General features: G+C 31.8%; 1 protein-coding gene across 2 annotated transcripts in view; it reads right to left on the bottom strand.

Annotated features, from left to right (window-relative positions):
• LOC145246818 (uncharacterized) overlaps positions 1–22,500 on the bottom strand; it is a 583,451-nt gene that overhangs the window by 80,064 nt on the left and 480,887 nt on the right. The window contains exon 13 of one of the 2 annotated variants that reach the window (XM_080108645.1): positions 12,226–12,318. The exons of the other annotated variant lie outside the window; for it this stretch is intronic. Coding sequence (XP_079964771.1) covers positions 12,226–12,318 — 93 coding nt within the window. The remainder of the gene's footprint in view (positions 1–12,225; positions 12,319–22,500) is intronic. 2 annotated transcript variants of the gene reach the window in all.

The following is a 22,500-nucleotide window of genomic DNA, read 5'->3' as shown; positions in this document are numbered from 1 at the left end:
AGTTTAATTTAACGTTTCCGGAAGTAATAAATGTTAATTTTGGTAAATTTATTCTTTCCCTTTCCGGAAGCAATCGTTCAACCATATAATGATGTCTCCCCTAGATTTGGATAGCAAGTGCGTGAAAAAAATGGCGTCTCCAATTTCGGCAATAAAGGGTAGAACCACCATTTTATTCATTGGTGATTTATTCAAACAGTCCTTTGGAAAATAAATATTTAAAATAAAGTTGGGTACTATTTGGGCGTTGAGTTCCATGGCGACCAGCAGAATTATTTAATGGTCGCTTCCTTAGCCCCCCTCCCTTAGTCAAGGCTAACGCATGCGCACATAAGTCATTTATTTATGTTACCTTTCGCACTTTTACAAACATTATTTATTTACGTTGGCTTAACTCTTTTCATGAATAAAAAAAGTAACTAAACCTGAATTTGTCACTTTTACAAACATTTATTTATTTACGTTGGCTTAACTCTTTTCATGAATATTGGAAAAAAAGTTTTACTCTTTATGAATATTAAAAGAAAAAAAGTTACTAAACATTTCTCACTTTTACAGACATTTTTAATTTACATGAGTGGATAATTTTTTGGGTAAATATTTACATTTAGGGCCACCTCCACAATTTTCTTTTTTAAATGACGACTTTTATTGATAAATAAATCTACTTCTCTGCAACAGGCACTGAACCCTTCCTTTTTTTTTAAAATAGTATTTTCAGGTGGGTATGCTGACAGCAAATAGTTAAATTTTGAAAATATTTTTTCACCCCCCCTCCAAAAATGGTGTTTATTCCGGAAGCTGTTCTTAAGATGAGGAGGGGGGTGGGGTGGACCTAATCTAAAAAAAAATACCAAGTTTTTTAAATGATTAAAATAATTTCTCACTTTTACAAACATTTTTACATGAACGCATAAGCAACTATTTTTTTATTAACTTTTTTTACTTTTTTTATTTAAAAATAGGTAAATTTCAATGAATAGAATAATAAATCATTTATCATTAATATGTGCTTTTGGTTTTGTGTTGAATGAAACTTTTTTTTTTCATTACAACAATAATGAACCAATTTAAATCTTCCGGCATGTGCTTTAAGGGTTACGAAATTATCAATAAATCGTTTAGTTACTAAGCCAACATCAGTAAATAAAAAAATGTTACGTGCGCATGCATTAGCGTTGACTAGGGAGGGGGGCTAAGGGAGCGACCATTAAATAATTATGCTGGTCGACATGGAACTCAACGCCCTAGGAGCATCTAAAGTGGCACTTATGCACTTATGTTATTGTGCTATTTTTTAAAATAGTATTTTCACACTAAATTCAAATTTTACAATATCATTTTCTTTTATTAATTTGTTAGGTGAAAGTACAGATAACCCGGTCGGTTTCTAATGTGTGGAAAATCTAGCTCCCGAAAAAAAAAAGGGGGTGTACTCTGGATAGTAACAAAAAATTAAAATTGCCTCAGTCTCGAAAAATTTCTTCTCTACTGAACGAGGAAAAAACGGTGAAGTGTAGTTCACCTTCTGTTTCTCTCCCTCCTCTCTCTTCCTCTCTTAATATCTCTCTCTATCCATCTCTCCCTTTCCCTCTCTAAATCTATCTTTCTCTCTATACCACCCTCTCCATCTCTCTTTGAGCCCCTTTCTCTCTCTAACTCCCTCTATCTCTCTCTCCTTTCCTCTGTCTCGCCCTCTCTGTTTCTAACCCCCCCTCTCTCTCTATCTCCTTCTCTTTCTCTATTTTCTTCTCACTTTCTCTTTTCTATCTATATATCTTCCTTTCTATCTGTCCATCTCTAATCGCTCATCCTATTTTAGTCTCCTAAATTAATTACAGTGAATAAGGCATTGTCAAAACATGGATAAATCCTATTTTAGTCACCTAATTTACTGACTGTGAGAATAGAAGTTATTTGGAAATTACTGCTACCTTGAACAGCACCAGAAGTAACTGGTAAAACCTTTCTAATTAAATTGATTTTGGCAGCCATTCGGTAACAAAATGACATAGCCTTAGCCCTTGCTGCATGAGGAATACCTGCGACCTTGCTGCCAAGTAGAAGAATTATTTATTCTACTTTGAAACATTCAATTTTTCAAAAATCTCATGTTCGACACCCCCAAAACATCCAATATGGGGAAAAATATTGCAGAAATTAAAACTTATTGTTTAGGATGAATGCACAATGGTACGCAAAAAATCACTTGAGGCTCTTGGTCAATCCTTGCAAGATTTGCATGGCAATGTCAGACCATTTGGGAATGCAGTAATATTGCTTGCAAGAGATTTCAGACAAATGTTACCTGTTATTCTTCAATTAACACCAGCAGATGAAATAAATGCTTGCCTCAAATACTCTACTTTTTTGTGCCATGTGAAGACATTAACCTTAACTCAAAATATGCATGTCCAGTTGCAGACTGTTCGATCTGCACATAAATTTTTGCATCACTTGTGGGAAATTGGGTACAGAAAAGTGCCAGCTGATCAGAGATAAGGGCAAAATTCTCTGACTTTTAACTTCTGTAATTTTATTACATCAAAAGAAGAGTTAGTTTAAAAGGTTTTTGCAGGTATTCAAGTTATAAGAATTCCACTTGACTGAGTGAACGAGCTATTTTTATAGGTCAATACAAAGACGTCCACGCTATTATTCAATGTAAAATTCCAAATGAGGTAGTCAAATACAAATCCATCGACACTGTTGTTAAAGCAGATAAAGTGGTTAATTATCCAACAGTTATATTTGCAAGGGATGCTACCGCATGTATTGCAACTGAAATTTGGCGTACTAATTATCATGTTGTGAAATATAAACCAATCCAAGCTTTGCAAAGGCACATGGCTTGCAGTAAAAAAATTAACAAACAATATTATAGAAACAACAATCATAACACGACCTTTTACAGATGAATATATCTTCATTCCATGCATTCCTATGATTCCACCGGATACATCATTACACTTTAGGAAATTGCACTTTCCAATTTTATTGTCGTTTGCAATAACCGTCAACAAAGCACAGGGAACAATCTTTACAATTGTGGGCCTTACAGTTACACACTGACTGTTTTTTCACATGGACAATTTATGTTACATGTTCAAGAGTTACCAAACCAGAAAATCTCTACATCAGCTAAGAAAATGGAAAAACAAAAACTGTGTACCCATACGAAATGGAAAATTAAACCTATAAGAAACATTTTCTCATTTTGGAACTTTTTCCATTGCGCCAATTTAAGACACAGCAATGCGTTGCAGGGTACAGCTAGCATATATATATATATATATATATATATATATATATATATATATATATATATATATATATATATATATATATATATATATATATATATATATATATAGTCTTGGAAGTTTTAAACCTTTAAGACTATATAAAAAAAATTATTTAATTTTTATATTTTTATCATTCGTTAGAAAACTATTTAGTCAGTAAGTCATTCAATCACCTGCAATCACTGCATCAACTTGCTCTCTCGAATTCACTATAGTACCAGTAATAATTTATTTTTTAAGGGATCATCAGTTGTTTACCATGAAACACGGTTTCGGGGATTTAAAAACAAAGCAGTATATTAAATCATGGCTCCCCAGCAGTGTGGATCAAACATCACCTCCCTTAATCTCAAGAACAAAATATGTTACAGATATTAGATTTAGTTTCCTACTTTTAATATACATATGTATACATATATATATATATATATATATATATATATATATATATATATATATATATATATATATTATAAAATATATATATAATAAAATATATGTCTCTAAAATATATATATAATAAAATATATGTCTCTAAAATATATATATAATAAAATATATGTCTCTAGATGGTAAATTTACAAAAAGAATAAATAACTAAAAATAAATAAATAATGTATCCCCACATTAAATACCCCGTAGCCTAGAATACATCTTCCATAATTCATAAACGTATTACATATTGACACTCATGTGCGCACACTAATCCTTTAAAGAATGTATTATTTAACATAATTCAAAATTTGATGAAGATAAATTTTTTGTCTATTGATTTTTTGCATCTTACTCATTTTAAAACATTTTGTGGGAAGGATGCGATTTTGGGCGAATGGACCCCCCAAAAAAGTGAAATTAAAAATAAAAAAAACAGTCTGCCAATATTATCGTGTGACTGAGAATGTATATCCAAAAATTCATGAGGATCTGTTCGTTAGTTTAGGAGGTTACCCTGTATATACATACGTACACACACGTGTGCACGTGCTAGGGTGTGTGTGTGTGTGTGTGTGTGTGTACTCTTCTAGCTTTGTGATCTCCTCAGAAACCATCTAATACTAAACTGACATATTTCTCTCTTTTTTTTTTCATTTTTCTTAAACTTTTTCTTCTAGGGGATGGGACATCCAACCAGATGTCTGACATTTACCCCAATTTTAGTGAGTCCAACCAAGAGATCTTTTCAGGATTCTAGCCGTCCCTTTCAGTGCAATCGTTTGTATTTCACTTGCACTTGGTTCACCGGGTATGCTTGCTATGTACTTTTTAAAGTTCTTTTTCATAAGCCCAGTTACTCCTACGATGACTGGTATAATTGAAACGTCTTTTAATTTCCCATTTCGTTTCATATCATACATAAGTCCTTGATACTTTGTTATCTTTTCCCTCTCAGCTCTGTTAAGCCCTGTATCATTGGGTACACTGACCTCTATTACGGTCGCTTTTTTGTTTGCTCTGTCCCAAATCACTATATCTGGTTTAACAGCTGCGTTTTCTAGATATGTAGCAGTAGGGATTATGTAGTCATAGTGAATAGTGTAGTTGTCATTCCCAACTGTTCGTTCGGGTATATGTTCCCAGGATTTTTTACTACACTGAATGTTGAGTTTCTTACATATCTTCCAGTGAAGGTATTTGCAAACTCCGTTATGGCGATCTGCATAATAACCATCTCCAAGTAGGACTTTGCAACCAGAAATCAGGTATGCGACAATATGTGCCTTTTCAATTTCATTTCAAGTGATAAGGAGAAACGAGAAAGCAAATAGCAAGTCAGACAAACACCTCAAACTTAAGCGGTTGCCGGAAATGAATTTTTAAAAAAAATTCTTCACTCTAAAATAAAAAAAAATCAACTATGGCTGTTTTTTATTCTCTTGAAATCACCAGACATGGAAAATTTACTGATGTAATTCTATGATTTTATACGAACTAAACTTTTTGTCAATTAAAAACAGACAAAATTTATGGACTGTTTACTTTTTACTTTATGGCATAAAGCACTCTATAGAGTGCTTTATGCCAAATTGATGGTTGAATATTACTAAATTTGTGTTTATTGTTGCATTAAATACTAACCCTTATTAATCCCTAAGTGTGGATCAACTAGATACTATAATACTTAGTTGGTCGCACCGTATCATAGCAAAAGTCCATACAAAACTTTATACAGATCGGTTCAGTAGTTTCTGAGAAAACTTCTCGAGAAAATGTGATATAGTTGTGACTAATCCCTAACTGCGATTCGAGTGGGTACCATAATTATTAGTTCGCTGCACCTTATCATAAGAAAGTTCCGTACAAAATTTCAACCAAATCGTCCAGTAGTTGCAGAGAAAACGTAAAACAGACAGATTAAGACAGTGAGTGAAAACAATGGTGAAGCATAATATTTTTCTAGGTCATTTTTTGACGGAGGTTATTCACTAGTAAAGTTGTATATTTACTTATGGTCGTAAATCACACTGAAGCTGTCATTTCTTTAAGACATCAATCATATTATAATGACTTTGCACTAAAGTTCGAGCATTACTAAAGACTTCCAATCGTTCGATCTTATACTATTTGCATACGTTTGTGACAGTTGCTTAAGACACACCTGGGAACTGAGGCTCGAATGACATAGGTGGGGCAGTGGGTCGTAGGATGGATGATAATCACCATGGAAAGTAATAAGGAGAATTGAGATTATATGAAAGTGTCTTCTTTGAGAGACGGGTGGGATTACCTTCTTAACTATGTCAACTACATAAATCTAGTCTTTCATCCCAGACCGATATATCAATATACAACGGATACCAAAACAGTGTTTGACGTCAGGAAATGTCTACTGCATGGAGTTAGGGGACAATTCTCTTTCTTTCTTTTTTTTTTTTTTCGAGTGATGGGGTTGTATTTTCTAAAGGGTTATAAACTTTGAAACTTTCAAGTAGTTTCTTCTAAAGGCAAATAGGAATGAGCTGTCAATCAATGACACCAACACCTTAATTGAAAAAAAAACAGTGAGTGTATTTTCGGCACACTGCCTATATTAATAGTTGAAAAGAACGTTTTTTTGCGTGACATTCTGCTGTGACTTGAAGGCCATAACTTATTAAACGTTGCCGAAACACGCCTCAAAGCAGTTTTTAACTTAGAAATTATTATAAAAAAGGAGTGTAATAATAGATTACCTCCCCTTTCTGCTGAAATAGATTATTTCTTTTTGTCTACTGTATTAATAAACTAGCAGACTTATATTCTAAAATAGTCGCATTTAATTGGAAAAGACAAGTCTTTTTGATCAATTACGAGCCACACTTAATGTTAACCAGTAGCAGGCGAGATTCGAGTAAGTTTAGATAGAGTGATTGAACTGATAACACAATCAAATAATCAAGCAATGAGCTTAAAATAACTCTCTTTCTTCATCCTCCTTTTTATCTTACAGCCTACTGGATAATCATAGTTAATAAATCCATCTTCTAAGAGTCTTTTTTAAAGTTAATTGAATAATTATTTTGCTAACGACTTCTTTTACAGATAACACTGTTACTCTTAGTCACACTCTGCGCTGGCAACTAGATAACCCCATTCATGCCACCATCAACCCAGTCCTACTCAAGGGTTGGAAGAAACGATGCTGTGGTCAGCTGAAAAACTAGCTCAGCACAGTGAAGCAAATGTTGATCTGATCCTGTGTTCTCACCTCTACGGAGTGCGCCGTTAGAATCGTGTACGGCTGGACCTGATATCAATTGCAGCTTCAAACCGACGTGCCTAGGTGGCGTCTATACAAGGTGCAGAGAATTCAGTTGGAGAAGCCAACTCAACCGACGTTGACACAAGAACCACAACTCTCAGTCATCAGGGTAGCAATACATATGCACCTGGTGACACCTGCTGGCAACAAGATGTGATTTTAAATGATTGAAATATTATTAATTAAATTAATTAAAAAATAAGTTGTTCCATATGGTTAACTCCCTTTTCCAATCCAGCTATGAGTTAAATAATGTTACTTCCTGTGGTGATATTTCTTTTTTTTCTGATGAAAATATAAGGCATTCCTATATAACAGTGACGAGGAATATTACTAAGTTTTAGTTTCAAATATCTTTTAAGTCTAACTTTATAACACAGCAATAGTAGTTGAATAAATGCAGTCATATCATTTCAACAATTTAAAACAACAGAAATTAAAAGATTCTCTTCAATATTTTTTTGGTTTTGTAAATTCAGCATTTCCACAGAGTCAGCTCCCTTTTCCAATCCGGCTACCAGTTAAATAATGTTACTTCCTGTGGTGATATTTCCCGCTTGTTGGTGCAAATAATGAGACACTCCTTTACAAAACTAACAAGGATCATGACTAAATTTTAGTTTCAAATTTCTCTCAAGTCTAGCATAACAATACTCTTGGAAAAACAGTGAATGAAATTAAAAGATTCTATGCCAATACTTTTTTGGTTTAGAGATGCAGCAGAACTGCGCTAAAATAAGATTGACAAGAAGCACAAAAGCAAGCACATACAAAAAACAAACTACAAAAATAAAAGTGATTTATTTTGACATTCAACGTGAAAATCTGGATCAAATAGATTTTAGGCACTCCAGATTAAGTAACAACATAAAGGACACATGACGCCCATAGAATCATAGAATACTGTCATATATAAGAAAAACGAGTTATGTATACAACCATGTTCCTCAAACTCTCATCTACATGGAGCCTAGGTCGGATATACAGAATGCATTCGACAACACATTCAAAATCCAGTGTTTATAAAGGCCACCTCTGTTGAAAAAATACAAACTGGCTAATCTGGAGGCTCTGCTCACCCGTGTACCCTCTACACATGCACATCTCTGTGATGTTCTAGATAAATAAAAAGCTCGTCATCAACACATGGAAGAAAACCCGACTTTACAAGCAACTGCACCCATCATTAAGGAATCTGATGACGTTGATAATCTGGATAATTGCAATGCATTCATGGATTATGTTGACACCAACATTAGCACAGAATGACTGAGAAGCAATGTAAGTGCAGTAAAACTTTGTTTATCTTGTATTTTTTAAAATTTATTAAATTTTATTACTATGTTTACAGGAAATAATAACACATTTCATTGTCACCTTCTCACAATCATCATCATCATCGCATCACAATCATTATCATCACATCACAATAATCATGATTACATCACAGTAATCATCATTACACCACAATAATCATCATTACATCACAACTGTTGTCATTGTTGAAATGAACATGGCATGATATGATAGCTTAAGTGTTAGACTTAGTTTTAGAACAAACTCAAAATAAATATCTGGTTTAGTTCCTCAGATACACTGGTTACAAATCGCGAAACTTTGAACACATTTTCTGACTTTTTTTAAGTAGCTCTTAGTACCGTATGATTCTGATTGTCTCATATTTTGTCTTAAGACTATTTATTTTTAATAATAGCCATCTGTTTCAGTCAATGAGACTTTGTCAGGCGACCCTGAACCCATCGACGCCACAAAGAAGAAGGAAAAAAAAAAAGAGGAAAAAGTTAAACAATTTTCCAAAAAATTGAAATGCGATCTCTCCATTTTTTTTATCCTTCTTTTTTAGAGAGCTCACAACTTTTATAGTCTTTTTTTTTTTTTTGAATAGCTACTTTTTTTCTTTGTGGCGTTGATGGGTTCAGGGTCGCCTAACGAGGTCTCATTGACTGAAACAGATGGCGGTTTGTAGTGACCATATGTAACTGTTTACCCTCAAATTAAAAAAAATATTTTGCTCTTGTTATTGAGCACTATCTAACAACCTCGTTGTATCCATTAGTCCCGACTTTTGGACATCTCAAACCTATATATATATATATATATATATATATATATATATATATATATATATAGAGAGAGAGAGAGAGAGAGAGAGAGAGAGACAGACAGACAGACTGACAGACAGGCAGACAGACAGAGGAGGAAAAGAGACTGTATAAAATAAGTCTTGTCAAGCAACATATAGTAAGAAAGGATGAAAATGATAGACAAAAACGTAGTAAGATGAATTAATAGCAAATTAGAACAATTAAAAAATTTAAACATAACTCAATTCTAGAATTACAGAATAATTCAACGTGTATTCTGTGTAGATTAAGTAGACAGGAAAAGACCTTAGAGAAACAAACATTGATTAGCTAAGCTTTAGTATGAAAATAAAAAAAAAGATACCAATACTACCACCACCATTTCGTGCGAATGAATATTTTTTTAGAGTGAAAATGGGCGTTACAGAAATTAATGCTTAAAAAATTCTGGTTTTAGATATTCAATTTTTTATTGTAGATGTTTTATTTAAAAACTAACGATAAAAATGGATTCATATTAGTGAATTGACTTCAGAAAATATTTGATTTCGACTTTGCACATACGTTCCTGTATATGTGTGCATCTTTTAAATATCCTTTTTTGTTGTTCGTTTCAAACAAGGCACACTGTCACCGAAGAGTAAAGTACTACTGTTGGTCAAATTATATTCAATTAAAATACTTGTAAAACATCCACAGGAATGTAATATTGCAGTGATGCGACAGGAGTTTGGTCTTGGCAGACAGTGCAGAACCTATTAGGTTAAAACATATGTGTGTGTGTGTGTGCTTTTTATTTGTTTTATATAAGCATTAATATGTCGCTATACGTTGATGAGCATGTTTCAGTCAGCCAGTTACAAGTAATTAGAGACTTCTTCAGACGATATTGCTTATACAAAAAATTAAGCCTGTAATAAAAATTTTACATTTTTGTATAAGCAATATCGCCTGAAGAGATCTCTAGTTACTTGTAACTGCCTGAACTCATGAATGTGTAGCGACTACTAATGCTTATGAAAAACAAATAAAAAGTATATCTTTCCCTACTTTGGTATTGAACACTATTGCATTATCCCTGTTCATTCATTGGTTGCTTCACCTCTGGAAAATATTAACCTGGAATTATATATATAGTTATGTGTATGTGTGTATAGGTGTATGCATTAATCGTTTTTATTTATTTGTTCTAATGTGATAATCATTGGTTCACATATTGTATTTTAATTTAAATAAATAGTTACATAAATTTAATATTTTTACATTTAATATTTAAATATTGTGTAAATAGGTATATATATCATTATTTTTTAATATAATATTTAAATATTTAAAAATTTAAATAATGAATAGAAATATATATCTGTATATATCAACGGAATATTTTAATAGTATAATATATATATATATATATATATATATATATATATATGTTTTAAGTTTAGTTTAGACATTTTCAAACTGATATAAATTATTGTAATCATTGTACACTAAAAATAATAAAAATTGATTTTTTTTTAAATCAACTTATTTGATTTTTTTATAAATTATATATGGTTTTCAGTAATCAAGTGAAAGTCCCATTTTTACTTAATATTTCATTTTCATTTAAAAAATTATTCCAGCAAATTTTAGTGAATTTTAATTTAAAATTTTTATATCAAAAAATTGTAATGAATTCTTATTTTAAATTTTACATAAAAAAATTTTAATGTGACTTTTTTGATCGTTTAATGCAGGAGAGACACTCTATTTGATGGCAGATTATTGTTCTGCTCCAGAATAACAAAGTCTAAGCAAGATAATTCAATATTGTCTTTAAATTCTATATTAGGCTTACTTTGGATTAAAAAGGGATTCAATTTGAAATTCTGCGGAAATATTCTACTTTGACACGAAGAATCACAAGTCTGAAACAATATCCATGAAAAAAAGTTGAAGTTTACATCGGCAGAAACGTTTCTTTTATTTCATTTTGTTCAGTTCCATTTAATTCTCACCACACTAAATGTTAATTGAATGTAAATTTTCTTTGGAGACGATTTACTAAAATGAATCCATTTTTAGTCGCCATTTTAAAATTTTATATCCCCCCCCCCTACAAAAAAATTCTTAAAAAAGACACTATTACTAAAAAATAAATAATTATATTTCTTCTCAACTTTTGATAAGGGTGTTTCCTCACCCCAAATGCCATTCATTTTGGAATTCCAATCATATTTGGTACAAATTAAACTTCAGTTTATGGCTGACTTGTCCACCAAGTTTCAGTTCTTAATGTTCCACAGTCTTTGTTTATCACCGTTCAATTATGTACGGACAATTTGATTATCGTGTTATTAGAAAGTGTGATTCTAAATGGTCTTCACATTCACCGGATCTTAACCTCACAGATTTTAATTCGTGGAGTTATCTCAAAGACATTAGTCTATCTAGACAACCCAAAGACTCCTCCTAAAGAGGACCATCATGATGCTCCAATAAGGAAAGAGTATCAGAGTTATTTACAATTTTGCATCTCGTATCTAGAAGGATGTAAATGCCCCAGTTTGCGGAAGATCCAGGAAAAATATAACAGAACACAAATTGATAGTTTACCAACCGCCTGCTTGCTGTGTAACTGCCCGTAAGCTTTTTATTTACCTTCTATATTTTAAAGAGACAGGTAACTCGCAAAGAGTTACCTGCCCCTTTTGATTGCAATATTACAGTATCCAAGTGCTCTTATTGAATAGCAACAAAAATAAATTACTGTTGGATAATCGTGACTAAAACTTGGTGGACAAGTAAGGCATAGACTAAAGTTTATTTGTACCAAAATATGGCTGAATCGAAGAAAGAATTGTGAATTTTATTAACGATTCCATGAATTACATTTTTGGCCAATGGGGGGATAACTCTGTATAAAATTGAGCCAGAATTTAGTCACCATTTTGAAAGTTTATACCCGACACCATTGTTAAAAAAGTGTTATTCATGTAAAAAGAATAGAAAAGTACATTCGTTCCCTGCTACCCCATCCTTTGATATTTGTTAGAAGAAATTTCAGAGAGGTGTGTTGAAATATTTTACATACCTTTGGGCTGCTCGTTTGACGGCGGTAAGTCATGCGAGTCAGGAGTTGTGTGGGGGGTAAAGTCGAGAGGCGTATCTCCTCTTGACTCTTTGACTGTTGGAGTCAGGAAAAAAAGATAAAAATAAAGAAAAAATGTGTGGTAATTAACAGGGAAGCATATATTCATAAGTAATTTTTCTAAAAAAATGATTATTGGCTACTTCCATAATTTAGTCTGAAATTTGTATTGAAATATATTTGTTTATCCTCTAAGTTTTGTCAGGATTTTAATTCTTTCAAATTTAATAGTAAGTGCAGATTTAATGAAACTACATCATATTTATAAATCATATATATGTGTTTGGACACTTTTAAGTTTAGAAAATTTTGATTTACAGGACAAAAATTATTAGAAATTTCATTGGTGGTTGAAAGCTCTTAAAAACTGATTGTATTCCAGAAGAATTTATGGAGTTTAAAAAGCAAAATGCTCCAACTGCAGTGACCCAAACTATCCATTCAGTTTATGTGTAATTTGGATACCGTCGCAGCTCCAAACAAAAATGAAATAAATCCGACTCGGTTTTCTTTCTATTTTAGCAAAAGGCATTTATTACCATCACTTTCCAAACAAGTCCTGCTACTTGTTTTTTTCTAACTGTTCATTTCGTCTGCCATGACATTAACAAAACCCCACTAGATTGTCACCAGCTTAAAAGGCTCTCGTTGCCACTTTGGGACCAAATGTCAATTTCACCTGATCACGTTTTTCTTTCTGCTCGATCTCACGCTGGCATGAAGCAGCTATTGTTCACCTCTGACTTTACACATTAATCTTCTCCGGTGTGGACTTTTTTTTCTTCCTTTTTCATGTACTGTCCTTTTTTCTTTTTCTTGTCATCCAAGCCAACACACACTTCCTCATTTGCATATGTGCTTTTTCGACTGCTGCAAGCCAGCTATCTTACATCTCCTGCTGATATTTTTTCACACTCACATACATGCTCCGTTGCATATGGAAAAAAATTTCTAAATGAAAGAACGTGCAAAAAATGGTTTACAAGATTAAGAAATTTAAATTTAGCACTTGAAGGTGAAAACCAATAAGGAAATCCAGTTGAGTTTGATTGTTGACTTGTTTTACGGCATGTCAACCCTTTTCAAGTTATTTAATGCTGAATCCTGTCATTTTGGTAAAATGTTTTATGCTCCAAGTTGATTATATCTTCAAATGGCCACTGAGTTTGAATTTTATGTCAAAACTGAATCTGAAAGACAGTCATACTCCAGATATAAATTATTAAGATAATTTTTTGTAAGGAAAGTTTGATTTGCTCAAAAAAGAGTTTTTTTCATATTGAACAACAAAATCCATCTTTTGAACATTTCCAGCTCCCACCATCAATTGACTGCAAATAACGGTTCAGCGTGCAAGGTAAATTACAGATTTCACACCTCCAAGAACTGGCGATTAATCAACGCTTAGCAATCCATTACATCATTACGAAATCATAATCAACGCTTAGCAATCCATTACATCATTACGAAATCATAATCAATGCTTAGCAATCCATTGAATCATTACGAAATCATAATCAATGCTTAGCAATCCATTGAATCATTACGAAATCATAATCAATGCTTAGCAATCCATTGAATCATTACGAAATCATAATCAATGCTTAGCAATCCATTGAATCATTACGAAATCATAATCAATGCTTAGCAATCCATTGAATCATTACGAAATCATAATCAATGCTTAGCAATCCATTGAATCATTACGAAATCATAATCAATGCTTAGCAATCCATTGAATCATTACAAAATTGTCAGTCAAGTTCACCACAAGTTGAAATATTGGTATTTATTACTTAATGTGAAATCTGGCAATTTGGCTTCATGCTTTAAGTACATTATATTTCCGAATATTTAGTCATGATGTTTAGTTTGGTTGTTTAGTAGATGAAAATTGTTGTTTTTGACTTTACAGAACATGATTGAGTTTTTCCACGGGAAAGGAAAGAAAAATAATAACATAAATATTTGGTGCATTTTTGTCAAGTAAGCCTGTACCTTCAGACAGCCTGATCTGATAATAGCACCAGTTCAGTCGAGTTCGACGAAGAGCTCCTTGTAGCATTATTTAAAAGAAAAACTCGTAGTATTAGTTGAAGAATTGATAGTGACGCTTTCTTCAAACGCTAACCGTTGGTTATCATCATCTTCATCAACTTTGAAAGATTTCGACGCCTAGAAAATAAATGCCTCACAAATTGCCTGCAAATTTCAAATTACTTTTTACTCTTGCTCATCCCAAACAAGCATATTGCCACTTGGACGTAAGGAGCTACTATTTGGAATCGTGTCTAACAGGAGACCGTGGGGAGTTGAGCAGAGACGTATCCACTCACATTACATTTAAACTACTGCAGGCTAGTGCAGTCAAGGCAACAGGAAGCAGAGAGGGAATTCCAAAGTCCAGCAGTTCGGTGGAAGAAGCTATTAAATTAGAAGACTTTCCAACATCGAGGAACCTCAACAGTAAAGGAATTTGATTTTACTGCTTATCGATTTAGTTTGGTATATGTATATCGAGGGGGCACAAGTGCAATGAGTTCATCAGAGCACATTCCATTAAAGTACTTGTAAAATAGGCACAGGGATGCAACATTGTGATGATGGGACAGAGGTTGGAACTTGATCAACAGTGCAGGATCTATTAGATTTGAGCCTCTTTTTTTTGGGGATCCTGTTCAAGAGAGTGAGACTAGTGATAGATGCACCAGCCCAGATGTGGCAATAATACTCTATGCATGGGCAAATTGTGACCTTGTAAAAATATAGGATGGTGTGAGTAATTTTCTAGCATGGTAGAGGGAGCTCACTTTCTTTACAGCAGCCTTAGCAATGTCCTCTATGTATTTGTTCCAATTCATGTTTCCTGTGAATGTTACGATTACCTTCAGAGAATTCACGAGGCACTGATTTTCCAAATACAGTTGAATTTGATGAAGAGCTCTTTTTGGCATCAATTAAAGAAAACTTCTGGCAGTATCAGTCCAAGAATTAGTTATAAAGCTTTCCTCAAATAATAATTCATCTTCATTTTTAATAACTTGTAAATATTCCTAAATTTAGAAAATGGATTCCTTGTGAAATTTGTTTTAACTAATTCAATACTATGTGAAGAGTGAACGTTTCCACACATCATCAACTCAAAACAACAGTCGACACAGAAAAGTTTAATACCTTGTATTCCATTAGCAATGTCATTGGCAAAGGAGGAATAATTGTTGTTTTCTTGGTCAGCTGATGTGTTAAGTATGCTGTATATAGATATTTTCAATCCTCTCATAGCGTTCTCTATCATTCAACTGTCAATTTATTTTCATCATTAACTAATATCCTCTAGTGGTTTTTAGCTTTGATAAGTAGTCATTCATTAATGAAAAAGACAGGAAAAATATGAGTTCATATTTACTTGCCTCCCCATAAGGGCACAGTTAGACACAAAGTCGGATTTTAATGTAGATGAAATCTAGCTCCTTTGAAAGGGGCACTCCGGATTGGAACAAAAATAAAAAGTATCCCAATCTCAAAAGAATTTCTCTTTCGCTGAGCGAGGATAGAATTGATTACGTGTAGCATTAAGACTGATACTACAGTTTCTTCCTAGCTAAAAGGTCAAGAGACGATGAAAAATAGGAGTTATTGGTGACAAATTTTGGTGCTTATATCGATTTCGAAATAAAACCCCATGCTAGACGCTTTCGTATGTGATATATCCCTGGAGGAATTTATTCGGTATAAATTAATTCAGATTAAATGATGGTCAACACACAATGAGTATTTGGAGAAAGTCCAGCTCCCCTAAAAGGGTCATTTCGGATTGGAACAAAAATAAAATTTATATAAGGATTTCTCCTTCACTAAGCGAGAACAAAATTGCCCAAGTATAGCATTAAAACTGATACTACATTTTGTTCTTAGTTAAAAAGCAAAGTGACGATGAAAAATATGAGTTATTTGTGAAACCATTTGAAACTGGTGACAAATTTTGATGCTTATATCGATTTAGAGATAAAACGTTCTCGTATCATATATATATATTTTTTTTTTTGCAAGAATTATATTTGAGTAATAAATTCCGAGCAGTTAATCGTAGAAAATTACTTTCGACACACCCGGTATAGTGAAGATTGGCTTAAGTTTTTTAGCAAAAACTGAAGTTATCTGTGGCTAACATTTCATCACCTAACAAAAAAAAAAACAAATAAAAAAAAACAAACAAAAAAACAAAACAAAAAAAAAACGTTGACAACAATAACAATGGAACAAATTTTGACACAAACACATTTGTACACGTGCACTGGAACAAAAGAAAACAACAAAAAACAAACAAAAAACAAATACAAAAATAAAACAAAAAACAAAACACAAATATGATTACTTCTAACTCTTACCCTGTGTATGTTGGAGTTTCAAAACTGGCGACTGGTTTTCATAATTTATAGTAATTAAAGCTGTATTTATCTTCAAAATTGTAAGAACATTTAATATTTTAACAATTTTAATACCATCATATTAATCATATTGTATGCATAATTATTCTCTGCATATAATGGCCACTATGAATATTTTATGACTGAAAGGCATTTTAAAAAATAATTCAGCCTAAAGGGGAATATTATTACTGATATATATATATATTTTTTCTTAATATATATATATGTGGGACGTTCCAGAAGTAATGTCTCCAATTTTTATTCCGCCCGAATGGATCAGAGAGAATTTCAAATTGCATTAATGACTGAACTCATGTATTCATGACCTGAAAGTTTCATCTCTCTGTTGCAGATATTAACGATGTCTGACTTTAAAGAAAACAACCCCTGTCATGGACCTGTGTCAGAAGCAGATATGTGACATTGAATTCTTGGCAAAAGTGCATTGAGAATGGTGGTGACTATGTAGAAAAATAAATTCTGGAGCACAAAAGGTCGCTCGTTTTAATGGTACCACTCTCGTCTTCATTGCTCTTCAACTTTTCAAGTTAACAAAATAGGAAGCTTTATTTTTGGAACAGCTGCTGTAGGACACCCATACACAGACATAGTTCATGACTGACAAAAAATTATTGCGAATGGTAGCGTCTATGTAAAAAACTATATTCTGGAGAACAAAAAGTCGCTCATTTTAATGGTACCACTACCGCCTTTGTAGCACTTAAACTTTTTGAGTTAAAAAAATAGGGGGATTGACTTTTGGAATGAGCCTTGTATGTAATAGTCACTATGATTATTAAAAATAATAGCATTGAAAAAACATTAGAGACCGGTATAGAATAAGGGCGATTATTATATGAATAAAATACAATAAACATAGTGACCCTTACATGCATTAAAAATTATAACGATATATATATATATATATATATATATATATATATATATATATATATATATATATATATATCGTATAATCATATTTTCGGTTGAATGAGTCAATATCAGAAACTGAAAGAGAATTTCGACGAAACTTCACCACAAGAAATTCCCCATACTCACAATGCAATAAAAGCTATGGTAGCTCGATTACATGAGCAAGGGTCTGTATGTAACCTCCCTAAATCTGGTAGACCTGGTACGGCAAGCAATAATGAGAGTCGTCAGAGATTAGGAGAGAATGTGGCCAAGGATCCATCCACATCAGTAAGAAGGAGATCAAATCAAATTGGGGTCTCTCGATCAGCTCTTCACAGAATGCCTCATGAAGAGGGCAAATTTCCATATAAAATTCAATTGGTACAAGAGATTCAGCCAGACGATCCGAAAAAAGGCTGGAATACGCCATGCAATTCCAAGATTTGTCCAATTGGGATCCAAACTTTTTCAAAAACCGTATTATGTCCGATAAAACCCATTTTCATCTTAATGAGTTCATAAATAAGCAAAATTGCAGGATTTAGGGATCAGATCCACACGCAACAGCAGAACGGCAATTACACCTCAAAAATGCACAATATGGTGTGGAGTAACGGCGGATGAAGTAATCGGAATTGGTGAACATTTGAGTAACATCATTTTTCATAACTAAAATTAGACCTTGTGGAAAACATATCCTAAATTAAGTTGTGTAAATAAAATTAAAATAAGTAGATTATGATATCTTACTATATTTAAAAACAAAAAACACGGAGAGGCTCATCTACCTGCATATGCGAATTGGTAAGCATAACTTAAATATTGAGGAAGTTAATCAAATTTAAAATCCGTCAGCTTCTTTTGGGACACCCTGTAGTAAAAAAATAATTATATATATGCATTCATATATATATATATATATATATATATATATATATATATATATATATATATATATATATATATATATATATATATATATATATATGTGTGTGTGTGTGTGTGTATGAATAATTCATAGGTATATAAAACAACTATTCTAAAAACGCTTATTGTTGAAATCTAATATATAAACGACTATATGTCTGTCGGTCTGTCTGTCTCCATATTTTCAAACTCTATCTTCTCCCAAACTAAAAGTCGAAAAGCGGCGCTAGGGGCCTCAAATAATTGAATTTTTTACGGGCTATTCTTTTAAAGGTCTTTAGCCGGTTAAAATTGTTTTTAAGGGGTCAAAAATAGGTCAAAATAATTTAAAAAATATTAAACATTTTGTACTTAGTTTATTTTTAATATTTAATCGATTCATATGCGTGTCATATCGGTACAGTGGTAACGTTACCAGCTTTGAATGCTATAGTTTCGGTTTCGATTGTAGCTGATAGCACCTAAATACTTTTTTTTTAACTTTTGAAATCACGTCTCTATAACAATATATACGTAATCTGGACAAATTAAAATATATTTAAACGTATTTTACATCCGGGCAAAGTATTGTATGTTTTTTTAACAGCTTTGAATTTAATATTTCAAATTTCAACAAAAAAGAAAAGAAAAAAAAACAACAAATTAATAATTAATATTATATAAATAAATTAAAAACAATAACAATTATAATATGAATACAATCGTCGTAAATTCATTTTTTATTTATAGATATAAAAATATATTTGTTTTAAATATTTACAAAGTTTTATTAGGACAGTTATCAATTTTCAATCGATTGTTTGTCATCAACAGTTAAATTATTATATTATTATATGAATCAAATAGGAAGAGACTATTATGTAAATGGAAAAAGTATAGCAATATTATAGTCACAAAGTCATCATAGTAACTATTATATGAATGAAATATGGATAACAATATTATAGGCACAAAGTAGTCATAGAGACTATTATATGAATTAAATATGTATAGCGAAATTATAGGCACAAAATAGTCCTAGTAACTATCATATGAATGAAATATGTATAGCGATATTATGGGCACAAAAAAATCATAGAGACTATTATATAAATGTAATATGTATAGCGATATAATAGGCACAAAATAATCATAGTGATTATTATATAAATGAAATATGTATAGCAATATTATAGGCACAAAATAATCATAGTGGCTATTATATGAATATAATATGCAAAGCGATATTAAAGGCACAAAAAATCATAGTGACTATTAGATGACTGAAATATTTATTGCGATATTATAGGCAACAAAACAATCATAGTGACTATAATAAAATATTTATAGAGATATTAAAGGCACAAAAGAATCAGTGACTATTATATGAATGAATTATCTATAGCAATAGTATCGGCACAAATGACCATAGAGACTATTTTTGTTTTTAAATGGAGGTCACCACTTATCAAGGCCCGGAAGCCACTCGGGGATAAAGGTTATACTACATGAATGAAATATGTATAGCGATATTATAGGCACAAAATAATCATAGTGACTATTATATGAATGTAATATGTTTTGCGATATATAATATCGCTATACATATTATACATACAGGCACAAAAATCATAGTGACTATTATATGCCTGAAAATATGTATAGCGATATTATAGGCACAAAATAATCATGATTTCTCTTATATGATTGAAATATGTATAGCAATATTATAGGGACAAAATAATCATAGTGACTATTATATGAATGAAATATGTATGGCGATATTCTATGCACAAAATCATAGAAATTGTTATATAGATGAAATTTGCATAGCGATATTATAAGCAAAAAATAAGCATAAAGACTATTATATAAATTAAATATGTATAGTTATATCATCGGCACAATAATAATAGGGACTATTATATGAATGAAATATGTATAGTGATATTATAGGAACAAAATAACTATAGTGATTATTATATGAATGAAAAATATATAGTGATATTATAGGCACAAAATAATTATAGGGACTATTATATGAATGGAATTTGTATAGCGATATTATAGGCAAAAATAATCATAGTGACTATATATCAATGGAATATGTATAGCGATATTATAGGCACAAAATAATCATAGAGACTATTATATGAATGAAATATGTATAGCGATATTATAGGCACAAAATAATCATAGTGGCTTTTAATAAATGTACGATAATAGCAAATATTATTTTGTTATTATTCTGGCATTTATTTGTAATAGATCCTTGCTTTAATGATGCCAAATAGATTAAGCTTTAAAAATGGAAACCTCTTAAAAAAAGATAGGTATGTCTATATGCTTATATATTTGTATATTATGTTTGTTCGTTGTTTTTTTATGGCATATCAACCCTTTTTAGGTTATTTAATGTCGAATTCAATAATTTTGGAAAAATGTTTTATGCTTCAAGTGCTTCATATTTTCAAATATTTATTCATAGTGTTTAGTTTGGTTGTTTTGTAGAAGAAAATTATTGTTTTTGTTTTTGCTGTGCAGAACATGATTGTTTTGTAAAGGAAAAGGAAAAAAACCCAATAAGATCAATGTTTGGTGTATTTTTGGTCAGGAAGCCAGTATCTTCAGATAGCTTGATCTGACAGCACTAGATGTATGTGCAGACTTCCATCCTAAAGAATGGCTAAGCATAAAGGGTCATAATGTAGGCTATATATAATTTAATTTAGTTTTAAGCAAAGCGGGCAAAGAGGGAATAGAAGCATTTCATAAAAATTTAGATACATCTGAATTTTCTAAAATTCTAACAATTATTAGACAATTAATTCACCAAATTTCAGTTTCTGTGGACCATTTTAATATGTTTTTCAATATACATAATTTGTACACAACATCGTTTTAAAATTCAAATATTTCAGATTTACATTGAATTTGTATTCATAGTCATTTTATACCGTCTAAATGTAAGTTTCTTCTTAAGACTTTTTAAGCTTAAGAGTAAAATTTTAGACATTTCCTAGAATCAAAAGCATGTAATGGATCGAGATAAAAATTGAAATGAGGATTCTAGACGTAAGGTTTGGTATGATTGATTTTATTTTTCTTGGTTGGGCATAAAAATGATATACTTTGTTATACCTATTATTTGGATTCTTTGGACTACTGTTCTCATCTTGAGTGTCATTTTCACGCAAGGACTCGTGGCGCAGTGGTTAGAGTACTTGGAAAAATCAATTGTAAAAGTGATGTTCTCCTGAAGATTGAAGGTTCAATTCTTAGTGTGGGCGACCAAATAATACAGTTGTAAATTACTTAGGACTTCAATCCAGTCATGGCTGATGGAACGAGAGTATACTACTCCCATGAAATAAAAGGTTCGGTTCGAAATTCCATTCAAATTCCCAAGTTCGGCAGAAACCTTCTTGAGCTTAACGAGATACACCTGAAGAAAGTCGGAGGGTACATCGGCCAAATTGTTATGAAAATGACACTCAAGATGAGAACAGTATTCCAAAGCATTCAAATAATGTGAATAAACAATCCTCATCTCAAAAGTTCAGAAACATTTGGAATATTAATTTTACTCGTCATGGGACGGGTATTCTTCAAATTCATTATGAAATTTTACTGGAAGTATAAAAATGCAATTGGAGCGATTCAGTTTTGTGTTGTCAGGACCAGAACATGACATCATTTTGAGAACATGACGTAATAATATAGGATAATATGTTGTGCACAAGGTGTAACACATTTTGGAGTGAAATAAATTTTTTCCAAAAACCTACTTTATAAGAATTCACTTTTTGGGACACTCTGTCATAGCTTTCACGATGAAACTGGTTCAATTCTTGCAGCAACCATGACAGAAAGAAATCTCGATTCACAGCTCTCCCTTTTTAGAAGGAACAGAATAATGAGATTTGAATAATGGACACGCACACCTGGCATAGTGATATAATAG

The sequence above is a fragment of the Euprymna scolopes genome, chromosome 24 (assembly GCF_053919585.1).
Source record: "Euprymna scolopes isolate OS-2025 chromosome 24, ASM5391958v1, whole genome shotgun sequence".
NCBI lineage: Eukaryota > Metazoa > Mollusca > Cephalopoda > Sepiida > Sepiolidae > Euprymna > Euprymna scolopes.
Note: the sequence above shows the minus strand (reverse complement) of the source record. Positions and strands in the feature narration are given on the sequence as shown.